This window comes from Loxodonta africana, chromosome 4 (assembly GCF_030014295.1).
Source record: "Loxodonta africana isolate mLoxAfr1 chromosome 4, mLoxAfr1.hap2, whole genome shotgun sequence".
In the NCBI taxonomy this organism is placed as follows: domain Eukaryota; kingdom Metazoa; phylum Chordata; class Mammalia; order Proboscidea; family Elephantidae; genus Loxodonta; species Loxodonta africana.
In genome coordinates this window covers 126538286-126562503 of record NC_087345.1, presented here as the reverse complement: position 1 = coordinate 126562503, position 24218 = coordinate 126538286, and the positions used below count along the sequence as shown (strand labels likewise).

Genomic DNA, 24218 nt, shown 5'->3' with positions numbered 1-24218 from the left:
TGTAAGGCGGATAACCTGTCAGAGAAAGGAAACTTTAATATTTTCCACTAATAGAGAGTGATAGAAAAATGTTAAAACTGAACACTGTCATAGGCAGAAAACTTGCAAGACCTGGAAAAACAAGGCAGTCCCATCAGTTCCGGCTCTCACAGGTTTCACTGCATAAACACCCCTTTATATGTAGAGCTGAGGCATCAAAAGTAGAGAAAATCTCCAGAGACCAAAAGTGAACAGAGAAATAATAAAGCAGTGGTACATGCTTGACCTGATGCTGCAGCAACCCTGCAAGGTTCGCTGATCTCACAAACGGAAGGACTTCTGTTTCAATGGCAAAGCACACAAGAAGCATGGTGTCAGAACTGAGGTGCCTGTACAATGCACAGATCGTCAGGTAATGATGGAGTAGAAAAATGTGCCCACTGGCAGAAGGAGACAAAGAAGCTTTTCTGTCTGGGCCTATGCTCTGAAATAGTGGGAAAAATCACCAGACTTTGTAACTGTAGATTGCTCTCACATAGAGTTAGGGTTTGAATACATGTAGTCTATCTACACGGTACAGGAATTCCCAAATCCAAAAACTAAATATAAAAAGTGATCTTTGCTTGAACAAAGATAACTCTTGCTTGATGGTAACAAGGGTGTGTATATTTTCAAAAATTCAAACTGTATGCTTCAAGATCTATACATTTTACTATACATAAATTACACTTCAATTAAAAAATTATGGGGGGAAAAAAGGTCACTGGTAATACCCCTGGGGTGCTTGGCAAAAGCAAACAAAAACCTCTCTGGAGAGACAGGCCTCCAGTGAAACCACCCAGGATTCTCAAAGACCAAACCCAAAAAAACCCACTGCCGCCGAGTCAATTCCGACTCACAGCAACCCTAGAGGACAGGGTAGAACTGCCCCACGGAGTTTCCAAGGAGTGCCTGGCGGATTTGAACTGCCAACCCTTTGGTTAGCAGCCGTAGCACTTAACCACTACGCCACCAGAGTTTTCTTCTCAAAGACAGCCCCTCTAAATATGAGCTCATAATCCAAAACTATTTAAAAACAACCCACTGCTGTCAAGTCGATTCTGACTCATAGCTACCTTCCAGGACAGAGTAGAACTACCCAGGAGGGTTTCTAAGACTGTAAATATTTACAGGAGCAGACTGCCACATCTTTCTCCCAGAGTAGCTGGTGGGTTCGAACCGGAGACCTTTCAGTTAGCAGTTGAGCATTTAACCACTGTGCCACCAGGGCTCCTCTAAAAAATCTCAAGGAAGTATTTCACCAAAAGCAGAATCAGTAGGCATAACAAAGAGCACAAGTAGATTTCCAAAAGCTTCAGAAAACTGTACTATCTGGTAGAGACTATAAATGTTTAAAATGATTAAACACATTTTAAAAATGGAATAAAATACATGAGACAAGAACAAGACACCATCGAAAAATAAAAGACATTCCTAATGAAATAATACTAGAAATGATTCTCCGTAGATGCCAAAAATCAATAGGTGAGTGGTTAACGATGAACTGAAAACTGGTAAAGTACAAAAAGGATAATCTCACAAATTATTTGAAGGATGTAAAGAGAAAATCTCAACTTACACCAAAGATACAATCTTAGTATCACTACAAATAGGACTAGACATTGTGTGCTTTCTGATGTGAATATGAAATACTTAGCACTACCCTATGAAGCATTCTTGCCAAAAATACTGAATCTTCCTCTAACCAAGTCTTTAAATTTCAGTTTTCAAGAAACATCAGTGGATAAGAATAAGTCAAACATCACAAGAATCTATTAGAAAATCCAATACTTAGAACATTTTACAGGACAACTAACACAGTTTCTTCAGTAAGTCAACAGGATGAGATAAGATAAGGTGAGGAAGAGAGGGCCTATGATTGTTCTAAAGAAACAAGAGGCATAACCAAATGCAACAAGTGAACCTTCCTTCCATCCTGATTAAAACCAAACAAAGACACTTTTTAGACTGCTGGAAATACCTGAACTATGCAGCAAGTAATTTATAATATTAAGGAATTATGTTTTGGGGTGTGAAAGAAAATGATACTGTATTAAAATATATTAAGAAAACATTCTGCATCCCACTTTGGTGAGTGGTATCTGGGGTCTTAAACGCTAGCAAGCAGCCATCTAAGATGCATCAATGGGTCTCAACCCACCTGGAGCAAAAGAGAATGAAGAACACCAAGGACACAAGGTAATTACGAGCCCAAGAGACAGAACGGGCCACATAAACCAGAAACTACATCAGCCTGAGACTGCAAGAACCAGATGGTGTCCAGCTACAATCAATGACTGCCCTGACAGGAAACACAACACAGAATCCCTGATGGAGCAGGAAACAGTGGGATGCGGAACTCAAATTCTTGTAAAGACTAGACTTAATGATCTGACTGAAACTAGAGGGACCCCAGAGGTCATGGTCCCCAGACCTTCTATTAGCCCAAGACTGGAACCATTTCCAAAGCCAACCCTTCAGACTGGGACTGGACTGGACTATAAGACAGAAAATGATACTGGTGAGGAGTGAGCTTCTCGGCTCAAGTGGACAAATAAGACTATGTGGGCACCTCCTGTCTGGAGGCTAGATGAGAAGGCAAAGGGGGACCAGAGCTGGCTGAATGGAGACGGGGAATACAGGGTGGAGAGGAAGAGAGTGCTGTCTCACTGGGGGACAGCACCATAGCAAGGTGTATATACGTTTTTGTATGAGAGACAGACTTGATTTGTAAATTTCACTTAAAGCACAATAAAAAAAATGACACTGTAGTTATGGAAGAAGACGTCTTTATTTTTTGGGATGTAAAATCAAGTAATGTCCAGTGAGATGTCAATATGTGGGTTTGCTTTAAAATACCTCAGCTAAGAAAAAAAAGAGATCAAACAAGTATGTTGTTGTTAGGTGCCACTGAGTTGGTGCTGACTCATAGCGACCCCACACACAACAGAACAAAACACTGCCTGGTCCTGCACCATCCTCACAATTGTTGCTATCTTTGAGCCCATCGTTGTAGCCACTGTGTCAATCCTTTTTGTTGAGGGTCTTCCTCTTTTTCACAAAACAAATACAGCAAAAGACTAATAATTTTCAATTTAATTGATAGAAAAATGAGGAAGAGACATGAACTGACAAAAAAAAATGTAAAAATGGCCCTTATGTGTATTTTTAAAATGCTCTAACTACAAATGCACGAACAGCAGAAGACAAATTAGATAACTGGGACCTCATGAAAATCAAATACTTATGCTCATCAGAAGACTTTATCAAAAGAGTAAAAAGACAACCTATAGACTGTGAAACAAATCTTCAGGAATGACATATCCAATAAGGGTTTAATTTCTAAAATAGATATAAATATAACAACAACTCAAAAAAGACAACCAAATTTTAAAAAAAAGAAAAAGGGCAAAGAACATGAACAGACACTTCACCAAAGAGGACACTCAAGAAGCCAACAGATACATGAAAAGATGCTCCCTGTCATTAGCCACTGTTGTGTGCCATCACGGAGATTCTGACTCATAGAGACCCCAAAGGACAGAGTAGAACTGCCCCACAGAGTTTCCAAGGCTGCAAATCTTTACATAACCAAACTGCCACATCTTTCTCCCATCGAGTGCCTAGTGGGTTGAACTGCCGACATTTTGGTTAACAACACAGCACTTAACCACTGCATTACCAGGGCACCTCATTGGCCACTCCTGTTGCCGTCAAGTCGATTTCAACTCATAGCTACCCTAAAGGACAGGGTAGAACTGCCCCACAGGGTTTGCAAGGAACAGCTGGTGGATTCAAACTGCCACTCTTTTGGTTAGCAGCCAAGCTCTTAACCACTGTGCTACCAGGGCTTCCACCGGCATTAGAGATATGTAAATCAAAATTACAATGAGGTACCATGTCACCCCTGCTGAAATGGCATTGATCAAAGAAAAGAAAAACAAACGCTGGTGAGGATGTAGGTAAACTGGAACCCTTATCCACTACTGGTAGGGATGAAATGCGGTACAATCGCTGTGGAAAACAGTACAGCAATTCCTCAAAATAATTCGAAATAGAACTATCTTATGATCCAGCAATTCCACTCCTTGGTTTAAACCCCACAGACCTAACAGAAGAGGCATCAACAAATGTACACACACCTATTCACAATCGCCAAAAGCAGGAAACCTACGTGCCCATCAACAAATGAATGAATAAACAGAATGTGGTACATACGTACGATGGATTTTTTTGTTGTTGTTGTTTACATATGATGGAATACTATGCAACCATAAAGAAAGATGTGTTCCCAAAGATCTTGGAACATGGATGAACCTAGAAGACGTTATGCTGAGCGAAACATGTCAACTGCAAAAGGACAAATACTGTATGACCCCACTTTTACAAAATGATAAGAACAGCTATATATACAGAGACTAATATTCACTGGTGGCTAACCAGGGGCTGGGGAGGAGAGTATTCATTCTCTAGACAGTGTTGTTATTGTTGTTGTTAGGTGCCATCAAATCTGTTCCGACTCATAGCAACCCTATGTACCACAGAACAAAACACTGCCCAGTCCTGCGCCATGCTCACAGTTGTTGTTATGCTTGAACCCATTGTTGCAACCACTGTGTCAATCCATCTTGTTGAGGGGCTTCCTCTTTTCCGCTGACCCTGTACTTTACAAAGAATGATGTCCTTCTCCAGGGACTGATACCTCCTGACAACATGTGCAAAGTGCGTAAGACGCAGTCTCGCCATCCTTGCTTCTAAGGAGGATTCTGGTTGTACCTCTTCCAAGACAGATTTGTTCATTCTTTTGGCAGTCCATGATATATTCGACATTCTTCGCCAATACCACAATTGAAAGGCATCAATTCTTCTTCTGTCTTCTTTTTCATTGTCCAGCTTTTGCATGCATATGACACGACTGAAAATACCATGGCTTGGGTAAGGCGCACCTTAGTCTTCAAGGTGACATCTTTGCTCTTTGACACTTTAAAGAGGTCCTTTGCAGCAGATTTGCCTAATACAACGTGTCTTTTGATTTCTTGACTGCTGCTTCCATGGGTGTTGACTGTGGATCCAAGTACAATGAAATCCTTGACAACTTCAATATCTTCTCCGTTTATCATGATGTTGCTTATTGGTCCAGTTGTGAGGATTTTTGTTTTATGCTGAGGTGCAATCTTCACTTTCAGCAAGCAAGGTTAAGACTGTGTTATCTGCATAACGCAGGCCGTTAGTGAGTCCTCCTCCAATCCTGATGTCCCATTCTTCTCTTCTTCGTGTAGTCCAGCTTCTCAGATTATTTGCTCAGCATATAGACTGAATGGGAAACCAAGGTGGCGTAGTGGTTAACTGCTGCAGCTGTTAACCAAGAGATGGCAGTTCAAGTCTGCCAGGCGCTCCTTGGAAACTCTATGAAGCAGTTCTACTCTGTTTTATAGGGTCACTATGAGTCGGAATTGACTCGATGGCAGTAGGTGGGTGTTATAGACTGAATAGGTATAGTGAAAGGCTACAACCCTGAAACACACTTTTCCTGACTTTAAACCACACAGTATCCCCTTGTTGTATCCAAACAAGTGCCTCTTGATCTATGTACAGGTTCCTCATTAGCACAATTAAGTGTTCTGGAATTCCCATTCTTTGCAATGTTATCCATAATTTCTTACGATCCACACAGTTAAATGCCTTTGCATAGTCAATAAAACACAGGTAAACACCCTTCTGGTATTCTCTGCTTTCAGTCAAGATTCATCTAACATCAGCAATGATATCCCTGGTTCTACGTCCTCTTCCCAATCTGGCCTAAATTTCTGGCAGTAGTTACTTTCTATCTATGGTGATGGGAAACGTAGCACTGAATGTGGGAGAAGTGTGCACAGCTTAACCAAGGTAACTGATGCCACTCCGTTGTACACGCATATACACAAAAAAAAGATGTTTTGGTAAATGCTGTTATATGTAATCTTGCAACAACAATAACCAAAATACCTGTGTGTGCATACAAAAGGGACACAGAAACTGATACTTCTTAGAACTAATCATCTCACAACTCAGTTAGCTGGCATAACATAGTTCATAAAGTTTATTTTCTACATCCTAGTCTGGTGAGTAGTGTCAGGGGTCTTAATAGCTTTCGAGTGGCCATCCAAGATACAACTATTGGTCTCTATTCATCTGCAGCAAAAGAGAAAAAATGAAACCCAAGACTCAGAAGGAATCAGTCTGTAGGTCTGTCTACATGAACCACAGCCTCCTCTACCCTGATAATAGAAGAATTAGATGGTGCCTGGCTACAGATACCTTAGGTTCTGATCAGGACCACAATAGATGGATCGGGCTAGGAAGGGAGAAAAATGTAGAACAGAACTTAAAATTTTCAAAAAATCCGGACTTAGTGGACCCACTGAGACAGGAGGAATCTCTGAGACTACCACTCTAAGATATTCTTTAAGCCTTGAATCAAAACTATCCCCTCAAGTCACCTTTTGGCTAAACAGCAGATTAGGTCATAAAGTAATGAATATCATCCTTGAGTACTTTGCTCTTTTAAAAATCATCTATACGAGACCAAGTGGTCAACAAATACTGTAAAGTATGAAGAGGTTGGGGGTCTGTGAGACCAGGTCAATGGGAATGGCAATAATGAAAATATTGATGCAATGTGAAGAATGTTACCAATGTTACTGAACAGTATGTGTCGAAATTGTTGAATGGGAAACTGTTTTGCTGTATACACCTCTACTGAAAATACATTGCTTTTTTTTTAAAAGCTCTAACTCATCATAATTAGAAAAATGCAAAGTAAAACAAGATACCATTTCTTAACTATCAGATTGGCAAAAATGAAAATTCATGATAATGTACTCTGTTGAGGAAGCAATGGGGAAACAGGTACTCTCACATATTGCTGGTGAAAATGCATACTGGTACAATCGTTCCAGAGAGGAATTTGGCAACACCTAACGAACTACACATGCACTTACTTTTTCACACGGCAATCCACATTTAGGAATTTACCCTAAATATATATCTCCAGCAAATATGAAAAAAAAATCTGCAAGAGGTTATTACAGTATTGTCTATAACTGCAAAATACTGGAAACACTCTAAATGTCTATACATAAGAGAACGTGTCTGCCTATACATAAGAGAACACAACAAAATACTATGCAATGACAAAAAAGAATGAGAAAGATCTCTATTAAATGATACGAAATGATATTCAGGATATATTATTAAGTAAAAAAAAAAAGGGAAGTACAAAAGACCATCTATGTTACTCATTTGTATAAGGAAAAAAAAGGAATGTAAGAAAATATACATATATCAACTAAAGAAATTTTTTTCAGTAAATCAATAATTAAAATCAACCAGGATGGGTGAAGGTTCCCAAAATGAAATACAAACAGTACCAAACATTACAAATGAATAACACAACCATACTGCAGGGTTTGGGGAAGAAAAATAACCTAAGTAAATTTGGGAGGCAGTACTGTGACTCTATTGACAGTATATTCATAGTATTGTATCTACTTGGTCAGTAAAGTAGCCCTGGTGGTACAGTCTTTAAGTGCCTGTCTGCTAACTAAAAGGTGAGCAGTCTGAACCTACCAACCGCTCTGCAGGAGAGAGATGTGGCAGTCTGCTTCCATAAAGATCACAGCCTTAGAAACCCTACGGGGCAGTTCTACTCTGTCCTACAGGGTCGCTATGAGTCAGAATCGACTTGCCAGCAGTAGGTTTGGTTTTTTGTTTTGGAACACTCAGTCAGTACATTTGTTTTCCATACAGGTATAGGTTAGCTCAATAGTTTCAACTCTGAAACTCCCTTATGTGTACACTAGATTGAGCAAATAAAAAAATATACTGTGAATAACAAAAGCTAGGTTTTTCACTATGATAGAAAGGAATTATGAATAAGGAAGGGAAGAAGGCCATAATGAATTTGGTGGTAATGGATTGGAATTGGAGATGTCAATACGACTCAAGTTTTTTAACATATACATACGGATAGAAAGATACAGAACTAAATGTGTGTCTATGTGTTGTTGTTGTTGTGTACTGCTGAGTTGATTCCGACTCATAATGACTCTATATGACAGAGTAAAACTGCCTCATGGGGTTTTCTAGACTGTGATCTTTACGAAGCACATCACCAGAGCTTTTTTCTTGCGGCGTAGCTGGTGGGTTCCAATCATCCAATATTTGGTTAGCAACTGAGCACTTAACCAATGTGCCACCAGAGCTCCTTATGTGTATGTATTCATACACGTATTTCCTATGTGCATTGAAAGAATCTAAAAGCAATGAAAACCCACTAACGATGAACACACCTAGCTTCAAAGTAGTTAAGGCTTCTTGGAGAAATGGTTGAATCCAGGGCTAAGGCAGGAAAAGGACAAGGTAAGCCTGGAACATCTTGTGGTATGAGAAAGTAAGAAAGTGCTTAAAAAAAATGAAGGAGAAAAGGGGTATGTCAAAAGGACTCGGGAAGCAAATGGAAGGAGTTCTGAAGGGCCAAATCTTTGACAGTTTGAGCAAGAAAATAATGACAGCAGTGAATAATAACCTACAAAATAAATGCCCATAAATCCATACTAATAGGAATAAATAAATACGTAGGAAAGAGAGGACAGCTCTTCTTTACTTTACATGCTTATTAATTATGCACGTAGCAGGAACAAAAAAACTAGAAAACTCACCATTTGGCAAACACCAGAGTAATAATTGTTGCAGGCACAAAACCATCAAGGAATGCTAAAATTAGTGGGCAAAAGTATGAGGAGAAACAGGGTAATTTCATAGTCTCAAATATTTATTACAAGGAAAAAAATAACAACTATAGTGAAAAGGGAAACCCTGCTGGTATAGTGGTTAAGTGCTACAGCTGCTAACCAAAAGGTCAGCAGTTCAGATCTACCAGGCGCTCCTTGGAAACTCTATGGAGCAGTTCTACTCTGTCCTATAGGGTCGCTATGAGTCTGAATCAACTCGATGCCAGTGGGTTTGGTGAAAAGACCGAGTGATCCAATTTAACATCACTGTTTGATATATCCACATCATGTACCTGCTGTAAAGGGCACAATATTATTTCTATAGTATTCCGGCCAAAAATGCATAACTTTAATCGTGAGAAAATAAAACAAACAAATTGAGGGACAGCCTACAAAATAACTGACTGGTAATCTTCAAAAGTGTCAAGGTCATCAAAGACAGACTGAGGAAATGTCCCAGGTTAGAAGAAACTAAAGCAATAACAACTAAATACAAAATGGACACTTGTGGGACAGTTAGAGAAATTCAAATATGGTCTATAGATTAGTTAATAATATTGTATCAATATTAATTTCCTGGTTTAGATCACTGTTCTATGGTTAAATGAGATGTTAATATTAAGGGAAGCTGGGTTATGGTTATACTATATTAATTACTTAGGTGTACTATTTTTGAAACTTTTTGTAAGTCTAAAATTGTTGATATACTATTCTTTCTACTTTTGTTACACTGAAATTTTTTCAGAATTAAGTTTTTTAAATGGAGGGCACAAAGAGCTTCTAGAAAAGCAAAATATTGTCCCTGAAATTAAAAACTCAATTGAGTCTGACTGAGACTAGAAGGACCCCAGTGGTCATGGCCCCCAGACCTCCTCTTGGCCCAGGACAGGAACCATTCCCGAAGCCAACTCTTCAGACATGGATTGGACTGGACAATGGGTTGGAGAGGGATGCTGGTGAGGAGTGAGCTTCTTGGATCAGGTGGACACTACTTTAGACTATGTTGGCATCTCCTGCCTGGAGGGGAGATGATAGGGTAGAGGGGGTTAGCAGCTGGCGAAACAGACATGAAAAGAGAGAGTGGAGGGAAAGAGCGGGCTGACTCATTAGGGGAAGAGTAATTGGGAGTGTGTAGCAAGGTGTATATGGGTTTTTGTGTGAGAGACTGACTTGATTTGTAAACTTTCACTTAAAGCACAATAAAAATTATTTTAAAAAAACCTCAATTGATACATTAAACTGCAAAAATAAGCACAACTGAAGAAGGAATTTGTTATCTAGAAGGTCGGTTTGAAAATTAACCAGAAAGCAGCCGAAAGAGATAGAAAATTATGAACTCAAGATTAAGAGGCATGGAGCAGGGAATCAGAAGGCCCATCTATCACACATCAAATAGGAGTTTCAAAGGAGACTAAAGACAATGAAGAAAAAGAAATAATAGGTAATTATCTAGAATTAACAAACAACATAAATGCTTCAACTCTAGAAATAAGAGTTCTTAACAGTATAAATAAATAAAAAGATATCCACATCTAGACACAGGGTAGGCAAATACCAAGAAAATCAAGGGAAGCTCTTAAAAGCATCAGGAGAAAATTCTCATAAAAAGACCAGACTTAATGATCTGACTGAGACTAGAAGAATCCCGGCGGTCATGGTCCCCAAACCTTCTGTTGGCCCAGGATAGGAACCATTCCTGAAGACAACTCATCAGACATGGAATGGACTGGACAATGGGTTGGAAAGTGATGCTGATGAGGAGTGAGCTACTTGTATCAGGTGGACACTTGAGACTGTGTTGGCATCTCCTGTTTGGAGTGGAGATGGGAGGGTAGAGAGGGTTAGAAACGGGCAAGACAGTCACAAAAGGAGAGACTGGAAGGAGGGAGCGGGCTGACTCATTAGGGGGAGAGTAAATGGGAGTATGTAGTTAAGGTGTATATAAGTTTATACGTGAGAGACTGACTTGATTTGTAAACTTTCACTTAAAGCACAATAAAAATTATTTTAAAAAAAGCATTGGGAGGGGGTGGGGGGTAGGGGAGTGGATAAATTATTTACAAATCAGCAACAATCAGCAACAATCAGAAAATAGCAGACTTCTAACAACAACATAACAATTAAAGTCATATTCTCAAAGTGCTGAATGAAAACAAGTATCACCTAAAATTCTCTAATCAACTAATTAACATTTGAATAATGAGGGACAAATAAAGACATTTCCAGGTAAAAACCAAGAGTTTACTACCAACAGATCTTTGTTGAAAGAAATACTTAAAAACATCCTTCAACAAGGAAGCTGCACCCAAAAGGAAGAAGCAATGGTAAAAAAACACATTGGTACAGGGAGTAAATCTAAAATCGCAAAATTTATAAAATGCTCCAAAACAAAGCTACCATGATACATTTTTAAAGTAATCCAATTTGCAAATAACATGGCTTCAGCAAGATACATTTCAAGAAGGAAAAAACACCAGACAAGTAATCAGCAAATCTCAGTTACGGCATCTGGCTCTCTCATCTTACCTTGGTCAAGTGCCTGAGTTTCTTCGCTCAAGAAGTAAAGGCACAGAGCTAAGGATCTTTAAAATGCCCTTCCACGTCTACGATTCAATGAATAGAAAATAGGCTTTCCCCAATTTGACAGGATATCTTTCGAAACTGTAATTGCTCAGAGTGCAGAGCAAGATCCTACATACAGAACCAGTGCTTTAAAACAAAGTCTATCCGATGCTACAGATTTCAGGATAACTGGCTGTGCAAAAGCCATGGAAACAGATATGATCTCAGGGAAAGAATAAAGAAAATGATGTACTTCTAAACTGTTCCACAGTTGAGGAACGAATGAAGGAAGGAAAAGGGTGGTCCAAGTGGTAGGTAAACCAAAACAGCGCTGGGAAAACCAAACAGGAAATCTAAAAGTAAGTTTTCTGAAAGGAATATGTCAGATGCTACAAAAGCCAAAAGGCAAGCATATCTTATTCCTACTTTGCAAATTAGCTATACTTCCAAAATCTTAAAGGCACAATGAAGTACTGGGTAAGGTCAAAACTAGTTTACTAGAATTTCTGATGACCCAACCACACTGGAATACACCAAGGGTAGACGAGATCCCCAAAATGCAAGAGAAGCACAAAGTTTCATTTTTCTTTCTACTGAGGAAGAAATAAAAACTCAATGCAGCAAACAAGGAAAACTTTTACTTAAAAAAAAAAAAAAGCTAGTAAACTGGGCTACATAAAGTCATTTAATTTTACTGAAAATATTCCCTAAATGTCTTACTTTTTAAAACTTAAACAATTCAAACTGAAAGAACTCATCATTTTAGAGATGAGGAAATTGTCCAAGAAAATGAATTAACTTGCTGATATGTAACAGAGTAAGTCATAGGACACAAAACCAGCTCCACTGAGTATTTTTTATAAAATATGATCTTGATAACTTTTATTGAAAACTAAAAAAAAAAACCATTGCTGTCAAGTAGATTTTGATTCATAGAGATCCCATAAGACAGGGTAGAACTGCCCCCTTGGGTTTCCAAAAAGCAGCTGGTAGATTCAAACTGCCAACCTTTTGGTTAGCAGCCGTAGGTCTTAATCACATCACTAGAGACTAAAAATCTTAATTATGTTTTAAATAAACAATTTTAATAAAATTCAAATTAATTTGAAATTCAATAAAGACCATGGTAAAGTTTACATCTGCTTAAAAACCTTTTCTCTCCTAACAAGGAAAACTAATAGGACTGTAAGAAAACATACTATATAGACTCATCCATTTGCCCAAAAAATATTTTAACACCTATCATTTGGCAGACACTATTTTATTAGTCCCCCAGGGTTTACCAGTGTACAAAATAATTTTAAACATACTCAAGATATGACAATTATATGTATATGATTGACACAGAAATTATAAATCTTTTTCCACTGAGCTTAAAGGAGAACTTTTAGTGGCATTAAACTACAATTAACAACGATAAAACTGTTTTCAAAAATATATCATTCAATGCTTTTCAGTATGAATTCGTTTCAGACTGAGTCACTGAAGTTTAACTTTTTAAAAAAACATCTAAAATCATTTTGAATATGAAAAGATTCCTAACAAACAAAAACCCTTGGGAATGCTTACAGATTTGTACCTGAAAGAGCTTGTCCTCAACATCACCAAAATCAGTATAGTCATTATGCAACACATAAAGAACTCCACTATGAGCAGCCACATAACTTGGAATTACCTCTATTCACTATGAAGTAAGAATACTGTTTTCTATAACTATGGTTCATTTCTGGAACAATTTTTATACACACATTTTCTTGTTCCTTATTCTGAATCCTACACTGCCAGTCACTCTTTAAAAAAAAAAATTCAGATTAATAGAGGCCAAATTTAAAGAGGGGAATAAAAATCTTCCTTCAGTCTAGGCTAAATGGACTGATGACACAAAGAACTCCATACATCCAAAAGCTCACAGATGTCTGCACTAGTTCCCAGGGTTCAAACAATACCAGTTATTCAATAGCTTTCCTTTTACATAAGCTGATGTGAGAGAACTCAGTCAGCTCTTCTGAACCTCACAACCCAGGATGTTTCTGAAGCTCTGATAAAGCCTACATTTTTCCTCAGCACTGTTTTCATGTATTTTCTCTGGAAAGCAAACTTCCTATCTCCCAGAAAGAATAAATCTGAAAATAATCTCTACTGTTTGACAGGTAATAATATACTCTACCTAAACTACTTTTCCACTACAACCACAAACCATGATACAAATCGAGGATAACACTGAGAGATCATTTAATAGAAAGTATTTTTAAATGCATGAGTTTAAAATATAATTTAAAATAAATTTCATCATACAAATTACCAAATATATACCATGCAGTTGTATTTTATTACCAGCTATGCAATTTTTAAAATAGCCATATGACACAAAATAACATTCCAAAAAATTGAAAGAAAATTCAGGAGAACTAAAAAAAAAAGTGATCATATACCAAAACAACAATAACCACAGACATCAAAAATAAAGAAAGATCTTTCATTGCATGCTTGACCAAGCCTTTAGGTCTCAGGAAAAATACAGTTATTCTTCACCAAACCGCCCTCAGAAGTGAAGTTACACTACTTTCTATCTTCAAAGCACATTATCACTGATCCTTCCAGTAATTTATCAGCTGAGTCTCTGGCAAATTTTCACCTTCAATATTCAAAAGTAACATGGATAGACTAAAGCTACAGAAATGCTAATGTATTTTTTAATACACTTTTTTTTTTTTTAAGCACAGTTTTAGGGTTTACAGAAAAATAGTGCAGAAAGTACAGAGTTCCCACATACCCCTTCTCTCCCCTGCAGTTTCCCCTATTATTCACATCTTGCATTCCTGTGGTAGATTTGTTACAACTGATGAACCAATATTGATACATTATTATTAACTAAGATCCATACATTATACTAGGGCTCACTCTTTGCGTTGTTGTGTTGTACAGTTCTATGTGCGTCATGTATTCACTATCACAGTATGATACAGAATGGTGTCACTATTTCAAATATGCCCCTATGCTCAACTTGGTCATTCCTTCCCCTCTCCCTCTGAGCCCCTGACAATATATATATTTTTTAATTGTGGTCAAAAATATATAACATTTGCCATTTCAACCATTTTTACATGTACAATTCAGTGACATTAATTGTGTGTAACCATCACCACTATCCATTTCCAAATGTTTTCATCATCCTTAACAGAAACCCTTACGCAATAATTTCCATTTCCCCCTCCCACCTCCCTCCTGGTAAAACACAAAATTTGCCATTCTAACCATTTTCAAGTGTACAGTTCAGGGATATTAGTTACATTCACCATGTTGTGCAACCATCACCACTATCTATTCCCAAAAGTTTTTCTTCATCCCAAATAGAAACTCAGTGCCCCTTAAGCAGTATCTCCCTGTTCCCCACACCCCTGGCAACCACTGATAAACTTTTTCTGTATGCATTTGCCTATTCTAGATATGTCCTATAAGTGGAATCAATCATACAGTATTTGTCCTTTCATGCCTGGCTTATTTCACTCAGCATAATGTTTTCAAGGTTCATCCACGTCGTAGATGTATCAGGAGTTCCTTTCTTTTTATGACTGAATAATACTCCATTGACTCAATGGCAATGTTTTTTTATTTTTTTTGGTATATATATACCACATTTTGTTTATCCATTCATCTGTAGATGCAACACCTGTTTCTACCTTCTGGCTATAGTGAATAGTGCTGCAATGAAAACTGGTGTACAGTAGCTGTATGAGTCTCTGCTTTCAAGTCTTTTGATTATATTCCTGGGAATGGAATTGCCGGGTAATATGATAATTCTACATTTAACTTTTTGAGAAACTGCCGAACTATTTTCTACCACAGCTGCACCATTTTACAATTCCACAGTCTATGGATGAGGGTTCCTCTAATGTATTTTTTAATCATACAGCAAGCTTATTTCCTAAAACACTTAGCAGTCACCCAGAAATAAGGCTCATTAGTTCCAGAAGACAAAAAATTATTAGATCCTGAATAGTCAAGAGTTCCCTATACACTCAGTTCACTGAATATGTACTATCACATAACAACGGCAGAATTATTATCCCATACAGAAACGATCAAAACGCTATTCCAGGGTTGCAATTACCAAACTATTTTATCCACCCATACTCCTTAAGAACTCTTGTCGACCTAATTCCTTTAACACTCTCCCTTCCCCACGTATATATGACATAATGCAAATTAACTTGCTCTGAAGAAAGAAAAGCTGTTTTTCCCAAATTTTCTGTCCTTAAATAGATAGTAAATCCTTAAAGACAGTTCCCTTCCCTCCCAAACAAGAATACAAAACATAGAATTATGAACATACTAACCATTAATGTTTGGGTGAAATTTCAACCTTCACCTACATTTATAAAATTTAACTTGTCAAGAAAAAACACTGTTTATCTTTTCAGCAAGAGTAGTCCCTAATGACAACTGAAAGCACCCAAATCCCGTGTGTACCACAAAGCAGTAACCTCAAAAACATTTCAACATTCTCTGAGATTTACTAACTCTGTTGGCAAGCCATGAACTCCATTTCTCAAAAATATCTTTCAAGTTCTCAACAACCAAACTCTTCTTTAGTGTAGCTTACTGCACATCCATCAGCTGAGACCTCCTCCTCAGTACACTGGATCCTTATTTCTACCACCAGAACCACTACGGTATTTTGTGGTGCTTTTTTTTTTGGTGTAACACCTGACCGTACCACACACCCTTCAGGCCCCCTCCAGAACAAATTTATCTCTGCTTTCCAGGAAGTCTCACCCTAAAATTTCACTGCAAGATTGTCCATGAGGTGCCCTTGTGGCGCAGTGGTTAAGAGCTTGGCTGCTAACCGAAAGGTCAGCAGTTCAAATCCACCAGCCACTTCTTGGAAACCCTACAGGACAGTTCTACTGTGTTCTATAGGGTCATTATGAGTCAGAATCAACTCGATGGCAACAGGTTTGGTTTTTTGGTTTTTATTGTCCGTGTTTATCTTTCATAGTCAGACAAATCTTTTCATTTTCCTATAACATCCATCTTCTCCAACCTTTGTCCTGAAATCAGGCCTGATTAACAAGACAAACAAGTACAAATCTTTCATTTTTGCCAAACATTACTTTATTACATAATATTATTACATAATACTAATCCACTCCCTTCTTTAAAATGAGTTTTAAAAGCAAACGAAGTATTAGAATAGTTACAGGTTATTTATCTCCGGATCTTAACCAACTGTTAGCAACTCATTTCAGGCTCATGTTTAGATAGCTATCCATACTTAGCCATGACAGCCTCTGGCATGACAGTTTATTCAATAAAGAAATATTAGAAATGGTACAGTAAGATTGAGGCATAGTAAAAGAGAAGCAATATGGGGACACAGTTCACATTTTGTAATGAGATTTACCCATAGTTGTAAGTTTCCCTTCTCATTAGAAAATGAATTTTTATTGCAAAATATGTTTAGCTAACTAGAAATGAGTCGTTTAACAACTTAATTTTTATTTTGCACTCCAAACTGACATTAAATAACACTTCAGTGTTTAATATAAAATACACTAGTATTGGAACAAAGGGCATTTTCTGGCAAAGAAACTATTCTGTCTGATTCTGTAATGGTGGACCCATCACATTAATCACTTGCACAACACAAAGAGTAAACCCTAATGTGGACTATGGACTTTAGTTAATAACATATCAATACTGGTTCATCAACTGTAACGAATGTACCACAGGAATGTAAAATGTTAATAGGAGAAACATGTGCAGCAGGAGGCAGTAAACAGGAACTCTAACTTCCTGCATAATTTTTCTGTAACTTACTACTGTAAAAAGTAAAAGTCTATAAATAATCTAATCAAACAAAACTAAAAATGCACAAATGACAGAAGATAGATAACTGGGACTTCCTAAAACTTAAATACTTATGCTCATCAAAAGACTTTACCAAGGAAATAAAAAGAGAACCTACAGACCGGGGAAAAATGTTTGGCAACGACATATCTGATAAGGGTCTAACCTAAACCCAATGCTGTCAATTCTGACTCATAGCAACCCCAAAGGGTTTCCAATGTTGTAGATCTCTATGGAAGCAGGCTGCCACATCTTTCTCTCGTACAGCCACTGGTGGTTTCGAACCGCTGACCTTTTGGTTAGCAGTCGATCACTGTAACCACTGCATCACAAGGGCTCCTTGATAAGGGACTAGTCTCTAAAACATACATAAAACTTCAACTCAACAACAAAAAGACAAACAATCCAATCAAAAAACAGGCAAAGGGCATGAACTGACACTTTACTAAAGAGGACATTCAGGTGGCCAACAAATAAATGAAAAGATGGTCACAATCATTAGCCACTAGAGAGATACAAATCAAAACTACTATGAGATACCACCTCACCCCTGCAAAAAAGGCAATGATCAAAAAAAACAGAAAACAACAAATACTGGCAAGGGTGTGGGGGGATTGGAACTCTTATACATTTCTGATGGGATTATAAAATGGTACAACCTCTGTGGAAAACAATGCGGCACTTCCTCAAAAAGCTACAAATAGAAATACCTTATGATCTAGCAATCCCACTCCTAGGTATATACCCTAGAGATGTAAGAGCAGTGACACGAACAGACATATGCACGCCTATGTTCACTGCAGCATTTATTCACTATAGCAAAAAGATGGCAACAACCTAAGTGCCTATCAACAGATAAGTGGATAAACAAACTGCAGTACACACGCAACTAAAAGAATGAGGGGTCCGTGAAACATCTTATAACACAAATGAATTTGAAGCACATTACGTTAAGTGAAATAAGTCAAGCACGAAAAGACATATTGCATGGTCCCACTATTATAAAAAGTCAAGAATAGATACACACACAGAAAACAAAGTTCTTTGATGGTTACCAGGGGCGGAAGGGAAATAGAGGAGGAATCACTTTCTAGATAGTAGATGCTTGTTGCTTTTGGTGATGGAAAAGGCAATTCCAAATATGGGTGAAGTCAGCACAACATAATCAAGGTAAATGTGCTAATAAGTACACAAAAAAAGGGAAAATTTCAGTAAATGCTCTAACATACACAATTTTGCAACAACAGTAAAAACAAACAAAAAAAAAGCGTGTGGTTCTGTAGTTAGGTATGGATGCATATGTGTGTAAAGGAAGGAATAAGCAAGTAAATGCACATGCATATATATCTGTAGGCATATGTATATACACACACGTTCGTGTGTGCTGCATATATAGCCACATATATAACAAACCACATAGGGAGCACAGTTACAGATGCTTCCTAGGTATATCCACATAACTCATGGGATTGGTTTACTGGGTCAAAAGGCTTGGGACTATAACCTCGGGGGGACAACTCAGTCAACTGACCTAACGTAGTTCACAAAGATAATATTCTACTTTTCAGTTTGGTGAGTAGCATCTAGGGTCTTAAAATCTTGAGAGTGGCCATCTAAGATACAACTACTGGTCTCTACCCCTATGGAGCAGAAGAGAATGAAGGAAATCAAAGGCTCAAATAAGAAACTAGTGCACGGGACTAACAGCCCACACGAACCACCACCTCTTCCAACCTGATAGCAGAAAAACTAGATGCTGCCCAGCTACCACTTCCAAGCATTCTGACCAGGGACATGATTGAAGGTCCAGGATACAATGGGAGAAAAATGTAGAAAACTCAAATCCCTAAAAAAAGCCAGACCTACTGGATCAATAGAGACTAGGGGAACCCCTGAGACCATCACCCTAAGATGCCCTTTGAACTTGGAATTGAAGCTATTTGTGCAGGTCACCGTTCAGCCAAATAATAGATTGGCTTATAAAGTAAACGATATCAATCATGAGTAATGTGGTCCCTTAAACAATTAACAATATGAGACCAAACACTCCACAGTTACCCAAAAGCAAAGGTGAGAGGGGAAGGAGGGGATGGGAAGCTACATCAACAGGAAACTGAACAAACAGAATGGAAATAATGCGAATGCTGATACATTATAAAAATTGTAACCAATGGCATTGGACAATTTGTATAAAAATTGTTAAGGGGAACCTAATTTGCTATGTAAGCTTTCCTTAAAAAAAAAAAGGTCTATTAAGAAAAGACACTATTACTACAAAAATATTGCATATATAATGAGAGTTACAAGAGCAGAAGATTTCTTTCTATCTCATCTTGAGCTATCAAATACTGCTCTTGTTAAATCTTCATTCCTTCTTCACTGCCTTCTAACTACCCCTTCATGATTATGAAAAATGAATGCAGAACAAAACAAAAAACTATAAACATGGCTATCCCATAAATGCTATCAGAAACACAAAACTATTTACAAAAACACCTTACTTTAAGAATACAACATAACTTCCTATGTTCAAATCTACTTGGCAAATGAATTCAAAGAGTCTAAAATGCCTGTTTTTGATCTTTCCTCTTGTGGAAGGGGGCTAATGCCCATGGAGAGAAACCTGGAGAAGGAGATGCAATGATCTTTGTACATTAAACCAAACTTACCCACTTGAAGGATCTAAGGCAATAGCTCTAGGTTGATCCAACTCTTGCCAAAATAAAACTTTTCGTAAAGATCCATCTAAATTAGAAACTTCAATCCGATTAGTTTCAGAATCTGTCCAGTACAATTTTTCTCCAAGCCAATCGCATGCCAGCCCATCAGGGGATAATAATCCGGAGACAACAACATTCTGTACACTCTCAGTTTTGTTAAACTCTGTTCGCTTAATGGCTTCTTCGCTTACATCACTCCAGTATATCAAGCCATGACCAAACACAAAGTCCACCGCGGCTGCATCCTCCAAGCCTCCAACTACAATCGTAGCATTCTCTTTGCCATTTGTAGCATCAACCAATCGCAAGTCCCGTCTGTTTGCATAAAGCAACAAAGGGGCCGCTAGAACAAAAAAAGAAAAATATGTAAGTAAAAAGGAAAGAAATGTATTGGTTCTTATAAATTGGGTTTCAAATCAGCATTAGTGAGTAGACATGATCAAGAATAAAGAGTAAACAAATCTATAGAAGACTGACTAAAATCTTTTCACACGCAAAATATTATTTTTGCAGCATTTTAAAAACAAAAAGTAGCGGGGGGGGGTTAATTTCACCAGGACGGTTTTTTCTTCTTAAAATAGTCTATGAGATAAAATTAAAATGTCTGGCTATACAAAGTGTGGCAAGGATATGGGGCCACTGGAACACTCACTCTACTGGTGGGAACGTAAAATGGGGCGTCTACTTTGGAAAACAGTTTCTATAAAAGATTACATACATCTACCATATGCTCCCGCCATTCCATGCCTAGGTTTTTACTCAAGAAATAAAAGCATATGCTGATACAAAGATGTGTACATAAATGTTCAGAGCAGCTTTATTTGCAATAACCTGAACTTGAATCAGCCCAAAGGTCATCAACACATGAATGGATAACATGTGATATATCCACACAATTATACTACTCAGTAATAAAATGTAATGAACTATTATACACATAGCAACATGGATGAATCTCAAAATAATTAAGCTGAATGAAATAAGGCAGACCTCCCAAAAAGAGTATACACTCCCTTTATGTAAAATTTTAGAAAATGCAAATTAATCTATTGTGACAAAAAGCAGATTTGTGACAGAAAGCAGATCAATGGTTGCCTAGAGGTAGGGGAGGGGGTAGCAAAGAACAAGCAGAAGGGACATAAAGGGGCACAAAGAAACTTTCGTGGGCGATGGTTACAATGATGGATGGGTTCAAAGGTATATACGTGTCAAAATCTACTAATTTTGCCCTTTACGTAAGTGCGATTTATTGTACATTAGTTGTATCTTAATAAAGCTATTAAATAAACAGTATGGCAGAGAAACAGTTCTTAATACAAATTTTATTCTGCTGTATATTGTAATTGGCGTCCTGGTGGTACAGTAGCTAAAAGCTGTGGCTGCTAACCAAAAGGTCTGCAGTTCGAATCCACCAGTCACTCCCTGGAAACCCTATGGAGGCAGTTTTACTCTGTCCTAGAGGGTCGCTATGAGTCAGAATCGACTCGATGGCAACGAGTTTGGCTTTTTTTTTTTTCCCCATATATGATTATTAGAATGACTTTTAAATAAGACCTAATACTAAACCTAAATATAAAGCTTACGTTAAAGTCAAACATTAACATTTTCTACTGAACATTTGGTCTACAAAATCCTAAGAACCTTTCTGGTCCTTTAAGGCCTCCCAAGCCTTGTGAGGGAGCCCTGGTGGTGTAGTAGTTAAAAGCTTGGCTGCTAACCAAAAGGTAGGCAGTTCGAATTCACTAGCTGCTCCTTGGAAACCCTATGGGGCAGTTCTACTCTGTCCTGTAGGGTCACTGTAAGTCAGAATCAACTTGACAGTAGCAGGTTTGGGGTTTTAAGCCTTCTGAATACAAAAGGAAAGGGGGGGGGTGCAAGGCAAGTTAATTGTTTTTAGTTGTTCTGGTCATAATGGAGTATGGAGGACTGAACTTGGTGGCACTGCGGTTAAGAGCTTGGCTGCTAACCAAAAGGTCGGCAGTTCAAATCCACTACCTGCTTCTTGGAAACCCTATGTGGCAGTTCTACTCTGTCCTATAGGGTCGCTATGAGTTTAAAGGACTGTATGCAAACCTCCCAATATTAAAAGGAAATCCCAGAGTTCATCTGTCCTGCCACCCTTCTGATGCTTGAATACTTCCTGTAATATTGTCAACAATATCTATTCAACTATATATATATATATATATATGGGATATCTGAAACACCCAATTTGATTGATCTGTAATATTGTTGTGTTTTTGTTTGGACCCACACACACCTTCGCCCCCTGGTTGCAGCACATATACCATGCGATCAGTATTTTCCATTCCAAAGAGATTACCTTCTTCTGACTTCCCATTACTGTTACCAGATAATCACTATTACATCTCTTTAGTAGAATCCTCACTAGTACTCAGGAATCCTTGTTTCCCTTTACAAATTTCTCACCAAGTTTTCTCAAGCAGCCTTTCTAAACTTTTTTTGTTTTCCTGATGATAAATGCCTTGAATTCTTCATTCTCAGATCGTCTCATCTCTGTCAATCAGGAAACGGTAAATTTCACACATCCCCAACACCTTTCATTTTTACTCCTCAAAAATCTCTCTATACCTTCACCCATCCTGTCCTCAGTTTCAAAAGACAAGTTACCCTTTCTAAGGCTAAAGCAGTGTTTTGGGTTCAGTACCCCCTACCTCCTCCCAAATTCTGCCCTATATTTTTCCCTAATTCTTGTATCTTCAATGACTACTGCCTTCTGTCCACAGACATAGGTCCCTGCTATCAGAATAACTTTGATTTATTAATTTTGCTCCCACCAAGAAAACAATTACATTTCTCCTAACCACAAAACCTTACAGCATTGATATATACTTCACACTACCATTCATTAACCATTAACTCCTTTAGTCTAACTTCTTACCCATCACTCAACTCAAACTGCTTTCCTAAGCCTTCACAACCAAATCCAAATTCCAAACCATAACCAAAAATTCTTTTCTTACTCCTTATTCTTGACCTCTCTGCACCACTGAACACAGGTAAATACATCCCTACCTGGGTAAGATGCTCTCCTTATACTATACTATCTATTACTCTTGTTTATCTGGTCATGCTTTGCCTGTCTTTTAGTTTCAAGTCTTTCTCCCACTTCCTAAATAGAGATGTCATCAGGACTCTCTTTTGTTCCCCAAAGGAGAGAATACAGAAGAGGAAATTATCCAAGTTCACATGGTCAACAAGCAACTCTATATACGTAATTTCCAAATCTTCATCTCCAGCCTAACCTTCAGTCCCGCAACTACAACTTGTTGGCCACCTCTTCCCATTAACCACTTCCCCCCAATCCCCCAAAAAAACTTCATCAGTAAATGGTATCACCATTCTCCTAATTTTACTGGCATGTCCTGGAGCCATCCTTGACTTCTCCCTCTTCCCCCAGTCTGCCATTCACTCAGTCTTGATTCTTCCTTCACATGTGTTTAAAATTGCCTCTTCCTTTCCATTTTTACCACCCTTATCCTACTCTAGATCTTCATGGTCTTACACCTAAACTACCCTAATAATAAGTCATCTCAACACTCCCCCTTCCCTTTCCTGTTTCTAATACTTCTGTCAGTATCTAATATTACAAAAAGTTTTCTCATTCCCTGCTGCCTAAAACATAAAGCCTCAGTACTTCAGTCCTTCACCATGTGACTTCTACACCTACCACTCTAAACTTTTTTTATAGCCTCTGCACCATACAAACTAGTTGTTACATGTAAATTGTGAGTACATCATAGTCCATCGCCACAAGTTTGTCTCTCTGTCCACTCCACACCTCTTTCCCATTCTCAGATTCACATCTTTTCTACTCCATAAATCTTCCCAATTACCTTGGCTTTCCTTCTTTGAACTCCTAGTCTTTACCACTTATTTGACACTCCCAGAAAAAACCCAGTGCCGTTGAGTCGATTCGACACTAGCATTTTTAAAAGGATGTTTCCTACCTCAAACAGGACCTCAGCCCCTTGGGAAGAGGAGCCATGTCTTATAACTCATTTTATCCCCAATTGCTAGCATAGTTCACCACACACTAGTAAACATGCTTACTAGTATTTAAAAGCAATCTTTTGGAACTTGCTCTAAAAGTACATTTTCCATAAGCCCAAAAGGACTTTACACTTACTGATCAAGTGCTCACAAGTGTCCATTATTTATCCATTGGCTTGGCTTGACCAAACTTTAATCAGGCTTCTCTCCTTTCCACAAACCCCAAAAGGCTAGCTTGCCCCTAAGCTTAAACAAGCAGATGCAGAACATCCTCCCCTGGGGA

General features: G+C 38.1%; 1 protein-coding gene across 4 annotated transcripts in view; it reads right to left on the bottom strand.

Annotated features, from left to right (window-relative positions):
- LRP6 (LDL receptor related protein 6) overlaps window positions 1-24218 on the bottom strand; it is a 165529-nt gene that overhangs the window by 123701 nt on the left and 17610 nt on the right. For 3 of the 4 annotated variants that reach the window (XM_010594981.3, XM_064284558.1, XM_064284560.1), the window contains exon 2: window positions 19871-20264. The exons of the other annotated variant lie outside the window; for it this stretch is intronic. In XM_010594981.3, coding sequence (XP_010593283.2) covers window positions 19871-20264 — 394 coding nt within the window. The remainder of the gene's footprint in view (window positions 1-19870; window positions 20265-24218) is intronic. 4 annotated transcript variants of the gene reach the window in all.